Source organism: Scomber scombrus, chromosome 9, assembly GCF_963691925.1.
Source record: "Scomber scombrus chromosome 9, fScoSco1.1, whole genome shotgun sequence".
NCBI classification, from domain to species: domain Eukaryota; kingdom Metazoa; phylum Chordata; class Actinopteri; order Scombriformes; family Scombridae; genus Scomber; species Scomber scombrus.
In genome coordinates this window covers 12,743,645-12,759,422 of record NC_084978.1, presented here as the reverse complement: position 1 = coordinate 12,759,422, position 15,778 = coordinate 12,743,645, and the positions used below count along the sequence as shown (strand labels likewise).

The 15,778-nt window shown below is 36.7% G+C and overlaps 1 protein-coding gene across 1 annotated transcript; it reads left to right on the top strand.

Moving 5' to 3' along the window:
- The first annotated feature begins 3,139 nt into the window (after positions 1 to 3,139).
- Positions 3,140 to 15,746, top strand: cul4b (cullin 4B). The gene is made up of 20 exons (XM_062426257.1): positions 3,140 to 4,047; positions 5,691 to 5,806; positions 5,941 to 6,044; positions 6,185 to 6,254; positions 7,957 to 8,030; positions 8,123 to 8,285; positions 8,508 to 8,597; positions 9,598 to 9,680; positions 9,759 to 9,826; positions 10,010 to 10,128; positions 10,245 to 10,437; positions 10,549 to 10,653; positions 10,739 to 10,849; positions 10,959 to 11,044; positions 12,231 to 12,338; positions 12,448 to 12,561; positions 12,655 to 12,760; positions 12,878 to 13,050; positions 13,136 to 13,288; positions 14,325 to 15,746. Exons 1-20 carry the CDS (start codon positions 3,564 to 3,566, stop codon positions 14,418 to 14,420), a joined length of 2,616 nt encoding a protein of 871 aa, XP_062282241.1. The 5' UTR covers positions 3,140 to 3,563; the 3' UTR covers positions 14,421 to 15,746.
- Positions 15,747 to 15,778: the final 32 nt, after the last annotated feature.

Sequence of the window (15,778 nt, the reverse complement as noted above, 5' to 3'; positions counted from 1 at the left end):
TTAATGCCAGTTTCCATAGTGACGATGCACTTTTTTTTTTCAAAAAGTATGATTGAACATGAGGTACACAGGTACACAGAAAGATACTACTACTACTACCACAACAACTACTAGCCTACTACTACTAATACTACTACTGATAATAATAATGTTAATAATACAATAATACAATAATAATAATAATAACTAAAACACATTAAAAATAATTAATACAAAATAAATGCATAAAATAAAACAACAACAAATATGTTTTTCATCATAACTCATAATAATAATAATAATAATATAATATTATATTTTTACGATATGTGTTCCATGTTATTAATATTGTACTTAATACTTTGAGTTTCACTATGAATGAAAAGTGTACTACTACTACTATCATTATTATTATTATGATTGTTATCTTTACTATTTTTATTATCACCATTATTATTATTTAGGGCTGGGTGTCGGTACTTTTAAGTACCTTTTAGGTATCGACCAAAATAAATCAATACCACATCTCCAGTCAAACGATACCTGCAATCAATCCTTTGTGAACCCAGAGCTAGAAAATATGACTATTTGTATGGAATTGCTCACAGCCAATCAATGCAAGCGTTCTTCGATTTAATGTGACATGTGATTGGCCAACTGTATTTAATAAATATTAATAATTTGAAGACTTATTGGTATCACTTTAAGGATACTTGGATTGGTACTGGTATGGTATTTTTTTAGATGATACACAGCCCTATTATCATTATTATTATTATTATTATTATTATTATTATTATTAGTAGTAGTAGTAGTAGTAGTAGTAGTAGTATTAGTAGCCTAGTAATGGTACTTCCCAGTTTCAAAAATGTACTTTCAGGTACTTTTTTCACAAGATATATTTTATTAGGCGTCTAATATGACACTTTTGATCTTTTTGTTGCACAATGCTTATCACAAATCACATTTCCACCACAATTTTATGAGAACATTAAAGAGCAAAATCAAGAAAGGCGGGTGAAGTTGGCCATTAATTTAAAGTGAAAATTGAATATGGGATATGAAATGTAGAACAAATGAGAATATGGACACTGTAAAGATTGTAAGAAAAAGTGATGATGTGGAAAATATATTTTTCATTGTAAAACCAGACCAAAATATATAATATATTAAAATATTTTAGCTGTATTCAACTACAAAAAAAGTTTATTAATGACAATCATCATCATCATCATCATATTATTATTATATTGAGATGTATTGAGGAAATAAAGTACTTAAGTACTACTTTAATTTTAGATTTGCATGTGCATTCCTACAATTAAATAAAAACTGAAAACAGAGTTCAAATATTAGTAGTTCAATAGCTGGATCTATGAATATATTGCTAATTAAAGTTCAAAACAACAATCAACAATTTTCAAAAATATACACAAGGAATGACTGTATACAGGTGAAACTGTACCAGGATACAAATAATGCAAAGAAGTGACACATACATGCAGTGCTGCAATAAATATTACATGGTAAAAATGGCATGTTACTTTATACATATTAGTGCTCAATTGATACTGGATTTTTGTGGCCGATGTCAATACTGAAATTAGGAGTGAACATTTTTTTAATATATTGTCCGATTGTCCTTTACAGTATATACAGAAAATACACATAAACACACATTTTTGCTTTCACAAATGTGGTTAATAAACACTTGTGACAAAGGCATGATATTTTAAAGTTCAATAAACTTTATTGTATAAAATGACAGGAGTGCACTGAAATAGTAAAGTTCAATGAGAAATGTAATAATTATAAATAACTACAAACAAAAAATACATGACATAAAAAACCTATGAATGTATTTTAAACTTGAATTAAGAAAAGGGATCACATACATACATAAATACTGCCAACATAACTGCCTATATCGGTCCAGCTCTGAAACATACAGTACATGGTTCTGTACAGTACAGCCTGTTCACATATACACTAATGAGTGAAATGTATTGCACATTTTGTATTTTAAACTAAATAAATATGTATACTTTAGTAAAGGTAATACAGTAATTTTAAGGATTTTAACAAAATAATTGAACTTTTTTGTTAAAAAATCATATGAGAGACATTATTATTCTAAGTAGAGTATTTTTCATACATCTTAACAGGGTTGGGAAGGTTACTTTGGAAATGTAATGGGTTAGGTAGTCCTATTTAAAATGTAATAGGCTAAGTAATGTTACTATTCCAGTCTTAATCAAAGTAATGTAACTCATTACATGTGATTACTTTTCTAATGGTTTAACAAATGTTTTCAACTGTGACTCTACCCATTAAGCCCACCAAAATCTAAGTTCAGCTGTTTTTCATGGATACATGGATGATTTAGAAAGGGAGGTCATTTCTTATAAAGTAAGATTAATCTCTCATTTGAAAATATATTTTATATTTTATGAAAAAAGTCAAAAGTCTGGCATGGGCTTGATTGGTACTGTGACACCTTTTAAGCTGACGTTATGATTTATTTACAAAATTAAATTTTTTTTTCCAAATAATTAAAAATAGCAATACAATTATGTATTAAAACAATGAGGAAATAACCCTCCTGGGCAAAGTCTTAAAGGTCTGACTTAAGATCCCCCTTTGTAATCATCAACAATTTCGTAAGCAACTGTAATTTAATACACTTTTTTCTCAGCAACTGTAACGGATTACAGCTATATTTATTTTGTAGTTAAATCATATAGGCCTAACTCTCTCCCTCTCCTCAAATCAAGGCTAAAAACTCACCTATTCAGACTTGCATACCCCACTTAACCTGAACTGCACCACCGCACCTTACTCTGTTTTGTCTGATATACACTATATTTTATCTGTTTTGTTTCTTATTGTTTTGTTTATTATTTACTGTTTTGTTTATTAATTGTACGGTGTCCTCGAGTGTCCAAAAGAGGCGCCTTCAAAATAAAATGTATTATCATTATTATTATTATTAAAACTGGAGGGCATCTTTAAACCAGAACGTTTATTTCAAAGCACACAGGAAGTCTGCTGTTGCCATGGCGCCATCTTGTGTCGGGAGAGGTTACTGCAGCTCAGTCGGTATAAAAAAAAAAAACACGCTTGTGCAAAAACTACTTTTGTACAAAGTACTTCCGGTGGGGTCACCGACTACCTTTCGCTGTGAATCTTCCCCGTGTTTACCGACGTACCGTTTTCCTATCATGCGAGCGTGTTTGTGCTTTAGCTTCACTTCTCCGGTAAATAACGGTCTTTCTTTAACGGCCGCGTTTCTTCAACCGCCCTGCCTGAGCTGACTCCACGCGCCGCGGCGGTGAAAAAGAAAAGAGGAAGCAATAGCCAACCATCTTTCTTCTTCTGCCAGCAATAACAAGAAAGAGACAAGGCTAGGTTTAAGTGGAGCTGTGTAGTTTTCAGTTAATTGTTTTACAGTGGATAAAGAAGTAGCCTAAAGCCTGCCCGTGTTAACAGAGACAGCAGCTTTCGGACTCATCCTCATCCTCCCCGGCTAACCCTGGAAGTTATCACAAGACTGGCTGTTAAGAATTGGTATCCCCCGTTTTTTCATGTTTCCAACAGGTTTATCTTCCCCTAATCCCCCACCACCGCCAACCCAGGAGGCTAGACCAGCGGCTACTGATGTCAAACACGACAGCGGTAACATCACATCTCCGAAGAAGAGGAAAATAAACGGCTCCGAGAGGGAAGACACCACCGACACCATCTCCTCTTCGCCTCCCAAGACCCTGAATTCCTCCTCTTCCTCCTCCTCTTCTTCTTCCTCCTGCTCTCCCACTCCGCTGCACATTCAGAAGAAGTTGAGGTTTGAGGATTCAGTGGATTTCATTGGACTGGATGTGAAAATGGCTGAGGAGGCTGCTGCTGCCGCCGCCGCTTCGTGCTCCAATAACAAAAGCAAAGCCGTGTTCCTGGCCGGCGGCGGCGGCATGGGGCATCATGCAAACGGACTGACGAAAACCGCAGGCTCCGCCACCTTCTCCAACAGTAAACCCGGTGCTGCCAAGAAACTAGTCATCAAAAACTTCAAAGGTACTGCTGGATGAGATTCATCCTCCAAAAAAAACTTAATTTCAAGTGCTGACAAATCCTCAGACAGTGATACAGAGGCGTTTTCAGACCCCTTTTAGAGGTGCTCAATCACCCCTAAATTTGATCTCAGCACCCCTAAAAAAAAAAGAATAAATAATAATGTTGTTTTTTCCCCCTAAAAATTATTTGATACAACTTTAATTATTTTGGGAGCCTATCTGTTAGAGATGGGACAAATACTTATGCTACAGGTTCATATGGTTTTATTTTAACAGGTTTAATGTACGTTGGATAGTTCTGTCATTTAATATACAATCTTTCCCTCAGAGTCGTATGGTCTTCTCTGTAGAAATCTGTGATTGTTTATTCTGAACCATTATTATTATTATACACTACAGTAGACCACTCTACTATGTATGAATATTTCTTGTTGTAATTTACATTATTCAGTGAAATTAGTAATTTAGCAGAGGGGTTTGAACACTTGCAGGGCATTGTATGTCAAATTCTCATTAGGAGCTGAGCCCCTCTAAAGGGCTGATCCTAGAATCACCCCTGCACTGATATGTTGGAAATGGGACTTACATATAGTCTTCTTGGCCCCCAAAAAGCTTCATCATAGTACAAAAGTGATCAATCGTCCAGTCACATTAGTTTAAATGTCACAATAACTTGATTGACACAAGATATTTTGACAGGAATATATATATTTTTTTTTAGAAATTATAAGTCATAACCAAGTATTTAGGTTGAGACTTGCATAGATTAATTTAATTATTGATGAATTATTTTGTCTTTAAACTAGTGATAATGACCATTTATAATATAAGATAAGATAGCCTTTATTGTCATTGTACAGTCACCTATACAACAAAATTGGGAGTGCCACAACTGAAGGTGCATAAGACAAAGACAAGAATAAACAAAACATCCCATATATCAGTCTGAGTCAAAGCTCACATCTTCTGCCTTTTTTTTTGTCCAACCAACAGTGCTGAGAAAGCCTGGGACACTGAGATATTACTGGTCCATATGTTTTAAAATTGTGACATAAAACTAGATATAGTTAGACTTTTCTTGGTCTTAAAAGCAACATTACTATTCAAAAGTGATGAATTTAGATTGCCATTAATTCTTCACCATCTGTTACAAATAAGAAATGTGTGTGTGTGTGTGTGCGTGTGTGTGTGTGTGTGTGTGTGTGTCAAACCAACAGTCTAAAACTTAAAGGTAGTTTATTATCATGAATGACAAAGAAAAGTACCAGATCTTCCCATTTGAGAGGCTAAAACCAATTTTAAAAAAGAAGCTTTATTAATATTTTATTATCAATATAGTTGCGATTAATTTTCTGATGGTCTACTAATTGATTAATTGTTGCAGCTCTACTGTCATAGGTCATTTAAGTCAGCTAAAAGAAGTCAACTAACTTCTAAAATCATTATTATAATTTGGTAATAAGACTATTAAACAACTTCAAATGTTATGTATCCAAATCTTTAAATAGACCTCAGTTGTTTTAAAATAGCACCACTGTCACTGGGACTGGTGACACAGCATAAAAGTCCACTGAGGTCCACTGTGGTGGTCCTGCTGAAGTTGACAGTGTTGTCAGTGCATTTTGTGTTTTGTCTCGCACACAGAAAAACCCAAATTGCCAGAGAACTACACACAGGAGACCTGGCAGAAGCTGAAGGAGGCAGTCGAGGCCATACAGAACAGCACTTCAATCAAGTACAATCTAGAGGAGCTCTACCAGGTATCACAGCAGGCCTGTTGACCTCTCAGAAGCTCACTGTGTGGTCTGTGGAGAGCTGCTCCTGTGTTACCATGTTCATGCCCTTAAGTGAAACCAGGTTTCCATAAAAATACTCTTTTCTTTTGTCCCCTCAGGCTGTTGAGAACCTGTGCTCCCATAAGATATCTGCCAAGCTTTACAAGCAGCTGAGGGCTGTGTGTGAAGACCACATCAAGGCACAGATTGATCAATTCCGAGAATATCCTTTACAGTGTTTTGATAGTTTATTCCTAATTTTAGTCTCTAAATCTGACCAGTTATTAAGTGTGCTTTAGAGGATAATCAAATTACAGTAAGAGTCTTGAATTCAAACGTCATTCGCTTTAACTTTGTCCTCACGGATGCCCTGGACAGTGTGCTTTTCCTGAAGAAAATTGACAAGTGCTGGCAGGATCACTGCAGACAAATGGTATGTTTTACAACCTCAACGATTCAAGTGGAAGTTATCATAACCCCCTAAAATCTAAAAAATCTCAAAGTTATCATAATACCATAACATGTGTGTGTCATTTAATATCCATGTTTTTATTGTCGCTGTAATTGTCCATATATGCTGCAAAGAGATTTTTTTAAGGCACTTTCAAGGGGGCAGAAAATCAGTCCTTGTTTCAGGCAAATTAAATGTATAAGTTTAGCTGAAGATAAGAGGAAGCTTCAACATTTTAAGGCACCTTTGGACTGTGACCGTGTAATTTTATTGCGTGTCACATTGTGCGAGATGCCTTGGGTTAAATCTTGGTAGCAGTCTGTGTCAGACCGTACAGTGTCAGATTGTGAGGGCTGAATCGTAGTGCTATGATGTGAACACAAGAAAGTGTACGAAAGCAGAGAAACATCATCAGCTGTGAATCATCTGCGGCAGGATGTTTTAAAAAAATGGCAAAGTCACATAAAACTTCACCTCCCGTGGTTTTTTGTTTTTGTGTGTCACTGATGCATTAAGGAACACAAGTGTGTCAGTTTTCCCTAAACTTAATTTTAAAAACTACATTTAGGAAATGTCCCACTGGTCAGTGTTTACCTTCATTTCATGTAGTATTCTGATTGGTTTGTTTGTGACATGGTCGTAACGACAGTTGCACTGTGAGAATTTGGTCTTACATTTCTGACACAGTCTTTGGTCACCGAAGCTCCAAATCGAGTCTCACTGTTTTGAATTGACAGCCAAAGATGTTTCCATGTTTCTTGCACAGTGTAAAGGCGCCTTTAGACAATTCAGGTGATTATATATTTTAGTTTCTATTCTTCTGCTGCCGCTCAACAAGGAAACCCTGTCTGTGGAAGCATAGAGAGGGAACTTCATAGTTAAAACATTACAACTTGATTTTTACTTGATTTGTCCAACACACACTGTTGAGGCTTCATAACAGCTTCAGCTGAACTTCAGAAAGTGTTTTACATAGAAAGAACGGTGTATCATCAAATTGAAATCACTTTTTTCTTTGCATCCAGTTTTGACAGGAAGAACAGTTACAGCGATCAATAATGCTTCAGATGCACATAAAGTATGTGCATATTATACGTCAAGAACGTCAAACATATTTTGGTTCCGGCTTATAAAATACAACAATTTCTTGTTTTTCTTTGTCATATATGACAGTAAATTGAATCTGAAGGTTTTGAAGGTTGAAACAGACAATACAAGAAAAATTGAAAAACTCCCTGTGAGCTCTGAGAAAACTCCATTTTTTTCAAAAATGTTTTAACAAAGTGATGAATGAATAGATCAATTGAGAAAATACCCAGCAGATCAAACAATCATGAAAATAATTGTTAATTGTTGCAGCTCTACAGTCATTAGATTGAACTAGTCTGGTAAATTCCCACTTCTTTTAAACTCTGTACCCCCAGTTTGTAATGAAAACTTTCTTTCAAGCCCAGTTTGAGATAAATGACATCATTAGGGTTATTTTCTCAGACTTATGAAAAGGTTCATCAGCACCACACAAAATGTTTTATTTTACTACACTAACCATTTTTATAGCCTGAGTAGTTGTCCTAGTGACGTGTTAACTGATCTTCTTGTGTTTGTGGGATGTCTCTAATTTAAAAAAAAAAAAAATGACGTCTGTGTTTTTCACTCATTTTCAATGTTTGTCATTGTTCCACAGATCATGATTAGGAGTATATTTTTGTTTTTGGACCGCACCTATGTTTTACAAAATTCAATGCTGCCATCAATCTGGTGAGTGATTGTTGATGTTAGCTGCTCTACAATAGCATTGGCCAGTATTGTTCTTAAAATTGGTTTTAAAAAGGAGCTGCTCTGGTCTGCAGGGACATGGGTCTGGAGCTGTTCAGGTTCTACATAATCAGTGACCTGAAGGTCCAGAGTAAAACCATCGATGGGATTCTGCTACTCATTGAGAGAGAGCGAAACGGAGAGGCGATAGACCGCAGTCTGCTGAGGAGCCTGCTGAGCATGCTCTCTGACCTGCAGGTAATCGACTGTTCACCTTTTTTTTGATTCACACACGAGTCTCGGCTGTAAATCTGTATTTGAAAGTCAGGATTGCACCTGAGTTTCTTTCTTTTCCTGTACGACATGAAATGTGGTTTGGCAGCTGTTTGTTTGTGATTATCACCCTCTCAGGAGTGTGACGAGCTGCTTCCTGTTGACAAATGGCTTTAATGAAACCTGTGTTCTCTCCATCCCTGACAGATTTATCAAGACTCTTTTGAACAACGCTTTTTGGAGGAAACTAATCGCCTGTACGCTGCAGAGGGACAGAGGCTGATGCAGGAGAGAGAGGTGATTTATGTGACCCTCATGCTCTGACCACTTTTTGTTGTTTGTTGTGTATTTTTAAAATCCTGATGTATAACTGGACAGCCATTGTGTAGGGAACTGATATTTTAATGTACGAATTGTAACATCAGGGTTAGAATGAAAAGTTTCACCATTTTGTGCTTATGTTCAAAAACAACGTGAGGACCTATCACACATATATTCAAGCACAAATACACTCATAAATCCATAACAAAGGAAGTCTCATCTACACCTTCAGCAGTTCAAAACACAGCCTTTTGTCAGCATTTCACTTGCTGATGCATTGAATTGAGACACATTTTATCTTTATCTTGTCTGTGTTGCATCAGCTATGACAGCTCAGATTTTGATGTTTTTCCACAGGCTGTAAAAACATTTGTTGGTAACATTCAAATATGTTAACATAAAATGAGTTCAAAAATGTCCAAAAAAGCTAACTGTACATACCCACATTAACTCTTACATAGCTAACTTAAGATGAATGTACTGCACTATAATAACAATCAGATGTTTGTATGCTAACATTAAAAACTTAAACACACAAACTCATGTTAGTTTAGCACAGGAAGTATGGCTGGATGAGTCAGTGTTATCTTTCAGATCTCTTCTTTAAACAAACCATTTTCTGAGTTTATCCAGATTTTACTCATGTTTTATATATGAATTGTCTCTTTAGCTCTTTTTTTACATTACTGGATTTTGTATCTACAGTTTCTCCATTTGATGTTATTTCTGTTGGTTTTAACTTTTTTGTTTTAATAAGTTTGATATAAATAAAGAATATTGTCATGTTAGTCTGAATTATTAGATACATTTAGATGGATTGGAGAGTAACAGTCATTCAAGGCACATGTAAATCGGTTTTAGTGTGTAAGAAACTGTTGAAACTAATACTCTCCTTTATTTATTTAATAAACTATTGCTTGTTGTGTGACGTAAATGTATAACAATAATAATATCTGTTTTTTTCCTCCTTTCGTAGGTACCAGAATATCTCCATCATGTCAACAAACGCTTGGAGGAGGAGGCAGACAGAGTCATCACATATCTAGACCAGAGCACACAGTGAGTGTTGGACTGCAGTACTCGCTTAACTCTGATGGAGATTTGTTTTTAACCTGACCTTTTTTTCCCCCCTCTCAGAAAACCACTCATAGCTACTGTGGAAAAGCAGCTGCTGGGTGAACATCTCACTGCTACTCTGCAAAAAGGTGAACCACAGTGATTTATATTAAACGTGAAGTAAATGTCTACCATGTATTGATACTTTCAGCTTTTCTGTCTGTCTGAATACATGCTGGACATTTGAATGTCACGCTTGCAGTAGCAGCTGCAGTTTGTCAGAGTTTATGTGCACTCACACATTTCTGACTGCTTTTGTCGGAAATTTCTAGGGCTGACTCACCTGCTGGATGAAAACAGAATTCAGGATCTGTCCCTTCTCTATCAGCTCTTCAGTCGAGTGCGAGGCGGTGTTCAGGTCCTCCTGCAGCACTGGATAGAATACATAAAGGTATGTCTGCAGGAGCTCTCTGAAGCTGTTTCATAGGTTTTGTTTGAAGACATTTGGAGATTTTCACAAATTTTGGCTTGTACATGTTATATAATATCTTTGAACTCAATGTCTAGGCTTTTGGAAGCACAATTGTAATCAATCCAGAAAAAGACAAAACTATGGTGCAAGAGCTGCTGGACTTCAAAGACAAGGTGGATCACATCATCGACGTGTGCTTCATGAAGAACGAGAAGTTTGTCAACGCCATGAAGGAGGCTTTCGAAACATTCATCAACAAACGGCCAAATAAACCTGCAGAGCTCATAGGTTGGTAACATGTTTCTTCCCCCCCGTTTTAGACTCGATGCACTCAGTCAATGAGTATAAATCCCAAACAAACAATTGTACTCTTGTTTATTAAAATATTTCTTTTCACAGCAAAACATGTGGATTCAAAACTGAGAGCAGGAAACAAAGAGGCAACAGATGAAGAGCTGGAAAAGATGCTGGATAAGATCATGATTATCTTTAGATTCATCTATGGTAATAATAATATCACATTTGCTTTCTTTTTAGGATTTTTGCCTCTGTTGTTGTTCCTTAATGTATTTGTGTATTTTCATTTTAGGTAAAGATGTTTTTGAGGCCTTCTACAAGAAAGATCTGGCCAAGAGGTTACTAGTTGGAAAAAGCGCCTCTGTGGATGCTGAAAAATCGATGCTGTCAAAACTGAAACACGGTACGTTGAATTCAGTTGAATCAGCATGTCTCTTTATAACACACTCAGTTTGGAATAACTGACACAAACGGGATCTTGACTTGATCACTTCTTTGTGGTATTTTGTCAGAATGCGGAGCGGCGTTCACCAGCAAACTGGAGGGAATGTTCAAAGATATGGAGCTTTCGAAAGACATCATGGTGCAGTTCAAACAGGTAAGAACAACAATGGTATGTACATGTAATGTGTGTACCTGAAACATATGATTGATTGTTTTAACAGGAGAGATCAATTGGAAGTGTGTAATAACATTTATTTAGGTTAGACTCTGGAGATTAGTTCTCATTAACGTGATAGATCTTCATTAAGCCAACAAAAGACAACAAGACCAATAGACCGAACAAAACAAAAGAGAGAGAGAGAGAGAGAACAAAAGAGTCTAGATGCTGTTGGTGTAAAGTCAGCAGATAGAAGATGGGGCCTCTCACTTGAATCTTTAGGATGATCCTGAAGGACAAGGTGGTGATTGAGGAGGAAGATGAGTTTCACAATCACAAATCTGAAAGACAATGACAGAAACCCAGTGATCTTCTTAGGAGACCATTGAAGGACTGATTGGCCTAAAAAACACAGGAAGAAAGATCATTTGACGGATATGGTAATGCCATGATTTATATATGTATGTATGTATGTATCTGGCCATAGTTAGATATACAACAGCACTGTGTGGAAAAATGCAGCCCTCTCATTAATTTCAGTGAAGTGAATGTATTTGTACAGTAAGGGTGCAGATGCAGAGGCCTCCAGGGGAAAAAATGCAGGGTCAGCCAAGGAAAATGCTGACTTTCAACTTAACTTTATTGTCCCTTGGGAAATTTGTTCTGTAGCCAAATGAAACATAAAATACACACAGATTTAAACATACCATCTTTATCAATATAGTTGAACACTGACTGCCTCTCACTGAGTTTTGTCACAACTGACTGTGCTGGCCAGTCAAATACATGCAAGCACACATTGCTGGAAGATTATTTTATAAATTAGTTTTCTGCCAGTCATTGTGATTGAGGATAAAATGACAAATCAGTAATTTTACAGAGTTGTAAAATCATTCCTCCATACTGTTTGACACCACTATGCACTATTTTGCCATCTGACAAGTCTTCAAATTTCATAAATCTATTACTCAAACCACGTCTCCTGGATCCTGTGTCATCACCTTGTCTGTTCCTGAAACAACACGCCTTCACAAACGCAGCCCCTTGCAGTTTTTTAACACAGTGCTGTTTTCAGTCTGAACATCCGTCAACAGATCAGGTTTCTTGTAGTGGGAAAAAAAAGTTGGATTTGTCTGTGAGGTGACATGTGGATATCACATGTGTCTCATTTGTGTTTCTTTAGTATATGCAGTGCCAAAACATTCCCGGCAACATTGAGCTGACGGTGAACATCCTCACTATGGGTTACTGGCCAACGTATGTCCCGATGGAAGTGCACCTGCCCCCTGAGGTTAGAGCTGAACAAATATTTAAATTTTCATACCATGCTGTTTTTATAACCTGCTGTGCAATAAATGTACTGAGTGTTGCTTTGTAACACATCTGTTATCTTTGTCCAGATGGTGCGACTGCAAGAGATCTTCAAGACCTTCTACCTGGGCAAACACAGTGGCAGGAAGCTCCAGTGGCAATCAACACTAGGACATTGTGTCTTAAAAGCAGAATTTAAAGAGGTGGAGGAATTATTTCCAGGAATAATCTGACTTGTTTTTCCTTAGGAGAAAAAGCTAAATGCTAATTGCTCTCTTTGATTTTTCTCACACCAGGGCAAGAAGGAGCTGCAGGTGTCACTTTTCCAAACACTTGTGCTACTGATGTTTAATGAAGGAGAGGAGTTCACTCTGGAGGAGATCAAACTGGCAACAGGAATAGGTTTGCATGATCACATCAGCATCACTTAGATTTAATGATGAAGAAATGGGTTTGTCGAATGTTCTTGACTTAGTCCAGCTGATCTAAAACACTATTTGTGTGCCTGTGGGTTTACAGAGGATAGTGAACTGCGTCGGACTCTGCAGTCCCTCGCCTGCGGAAAAGCACGTGTTCTCACCAAAATCCCCAAAAGCAAAGACGTGGAGGACGGGGACAAGTTTTCTTGCAACGACGACTTCAAACACAAGCTCTTCAGAATCAAAATCAACCAGATCCAGATGAAAGAAACGGTATAACTGTGTTCTTATACTCATCTCACTGCTTCAGGGTCATGATATTTGGCAGTTATGTTTTAACTTATTGTTTTTCCCACAGGTGGAAGAGCAAGCCAGCACCACAGAAAGGGTCTTTCAGGATCGGCAGTATCAGATTGATGCTGCGATTGTGCGGATCATGAAGATGAGGAAGACTCTGAGCCATAATCTTTTGATGTCCGAGGTGTACAACCAGCTCAAGTTCCCTGTCAAGGTGATTAGTGCAGTTGTGATCCTTTTTTAAAAATTAAAAAAAAATCAAAATATGTTCTTTCTGGGACATTTTAGAGTTGAAAACAACTTTTAGTGCTCTCTGGTGGACAAACTAAGAAGTGGAGACACAGTAAATGTGCTTAAACATATTTTTGTATTTTTTTATACTTTACGTTTCTTATTACTTATCAAGCAACATGAAGTATATTTCCTCACAAATATCTGCAACAAACTAACATAGGATTTATCAGTCCAGCTCTAATGAGGATATCTTTCATAATGAAGTGGGGGTCTCTATCACTTTATTTTGCAGTTGTACTCGAAATTATCGCTGCAACAATTTGTCGATTAATTGATTAGTCAAACGCCGATAATCAAATAATGGACTTAGTTGTTTTTTAAAGCAAATATGTTAAATTTGTTGGTTCCTGCTTCTCAAATGCAATGATGTAATGCTTAATCATTCATGGCAGTAAACTGAATATCTTTTTGGAGTGTTTGTTGGACAAAAAAAAGACATTTTGAAAACATTTGGCTCTGAGGTATTGCAAGGACCATAATCACTATTTAATCATTTTGTCTGTAAAATGTCAGAAATCAATTAATCAACAAAATAATCAGCAGATTAATTGTTAAAGCAAAAAATCTCTATTGTCTTACCAGTTGTATTTAAAGTACCTCTTTGAGGGTGTTCATATTGTAAAACCATTAGTACTTCTCCATCTATAAACATACAGCCTTTCTGTGCACAGTTTCATAACAACACCCTCTCTGTTAGTGAGCTGCTGCTCCCATTAGCTAATGATACTGATTAACAGTTAAAGTGGTGTTGATTCAAGACCATTTGCAATAATAATATGTAAACTGTTTTTTCCAAGCAGGGCTTTTGTATATTACGTTGCCCAGTGGAAGTGGGATGGCTACCATGAATCAGCTTTTCAGTGTGCTCACCTCACACCTCAGGGTAAAAATAATCAGAAGTGTTAGCATGTTCCTCATCTTGTAACTTCTTCCACCTCTGTTCTTCTCCCTTTCAGCCTGCTGACTTGAAGAAGAGGATAGAGTCTCTTATTGACAGGGACTATATGGAGCGTGACAAGGAGAACCCCAACCAATACAATTACGTGGCTTAAAGAAAGAAAAAGTGACAGAGAAAAAAAGAGTTGCAGACGGTCGAGTCAGGCTGAAAGCTGATCTTAGTGATCGGTCTCGTAAATCTTTTGCTCCAGTGGATGTTTACCATTATCATCTTCAACCCAGCGACCGACAAGTGAATGGATACTGCTCCACAGGATTTTTGTCAGGGGTCTTGTGATCCTGTGGACTGCGTGCCCATTGAAAAAAGATTATTGTCCATATTTCTCAGTGTCTCTGAGAGAATTGGGCGACCTTGGACAGACGAAGAAGACACAGATGTTGTTCCGTTTGCTCTTTTTTTTTTAATGGAGAGGGAAAATATTTATTTTCAAACTTAGATTCTTCTTTGTCCATAGTTTGAATCAATATGCTCTTTGTTATCAAGTCACTTTTTTTCCCTTTTTGTTCACTCAGTACCCCAAACAAATGCTGACACACCTAACAATGCTTAAATGTACCACAAGTTGGAGAGAAAGAGGATCAAAAAAAAAAAAAAATTAAATGATGCTTGTTTCTTCAGTCAGTGTCAAATGTGGGACTATTGGACTAACTAACATTCATTGCAGAAATTTGAAAGCTGGGTGATATTGGTGTCAAATGTGTGATCCTGCAGCAGAGTTTTACAACCTTAAGGCCACATAGCCACCTGTCAAAGCTGTGATCATGAACACACAAAGTACAAAACAGTATGTGCCAAAAACAGGAGCACTTCTTTTATTATAGGGTGTATTCAAGCTGCTAAAACAGTTGTACATGTATCTAGTTTCTCCTTTTTGTTTTTTTGTTTCTTTGTACAGTACATACCTAACAAAAGTGACATTTTAAACAACCCCATCTGACAGCTTTTTAGGTTTTTGTTAACCCTTAGAAAGTATACTAAAAGCACAATGGCAGCAGAGTCCTTTTCCTCACCATCCCTCTGTGTCATACAACATACACACTATATGTGTGGCTGGACCGCTTCGGGCCAGCCCTATAAACACAAATGTTTATCCCTGACTGACTAATGAGGTTACACAATGGTGCAACTTAATCACTCAGTCAGCCAGTTACTTAACCCATTCACTTCTTGTATCCGTCAATTAAAAGCCCTCAAGTGTTTCATACACAGTCCAGCCATATACTAGGCTTTGACCTAGTCTTGTTTTTTTTGTAAATGTCCCTGTGGGGCTTGTAGACTTTGCTGAAAGTGAGGAAAATTGAGTGGATTGCCTCAACTTTTGAGTGATTACTGAGGAAAAAAAACATGATTGATTAGACAAGCCCTTGTTTGTATGAGTCTGTTAGGTTTATTGCTTCAGATTAAAATAACTGTTTCAATCGGGGTTTTCTTTCTTTGATCACTGGTTTCTCA

Coding starts and splice junctions, on each gene's coding strand:
- cul4b (XM_062426257.1), top strand. CDS start 3,564: ATGTTTCCAACAGGTTTATCTTCCCCTAATCCCCCACCACCGCCAACC. Junction 6,255..7,956: donor AGGATCACTGCAGACAAATG/GTATGTTTTACA, acceptor ATTGTTCCACAG/ATCATGATTAGGAGTATATT. Junction 10,438..10,548: donor TAAACCTGCAGAGCTCATAG/GTTGGTAACATG, acceptor TTCTTTTCACAG/CAAAACATGTGGATTCAAAA.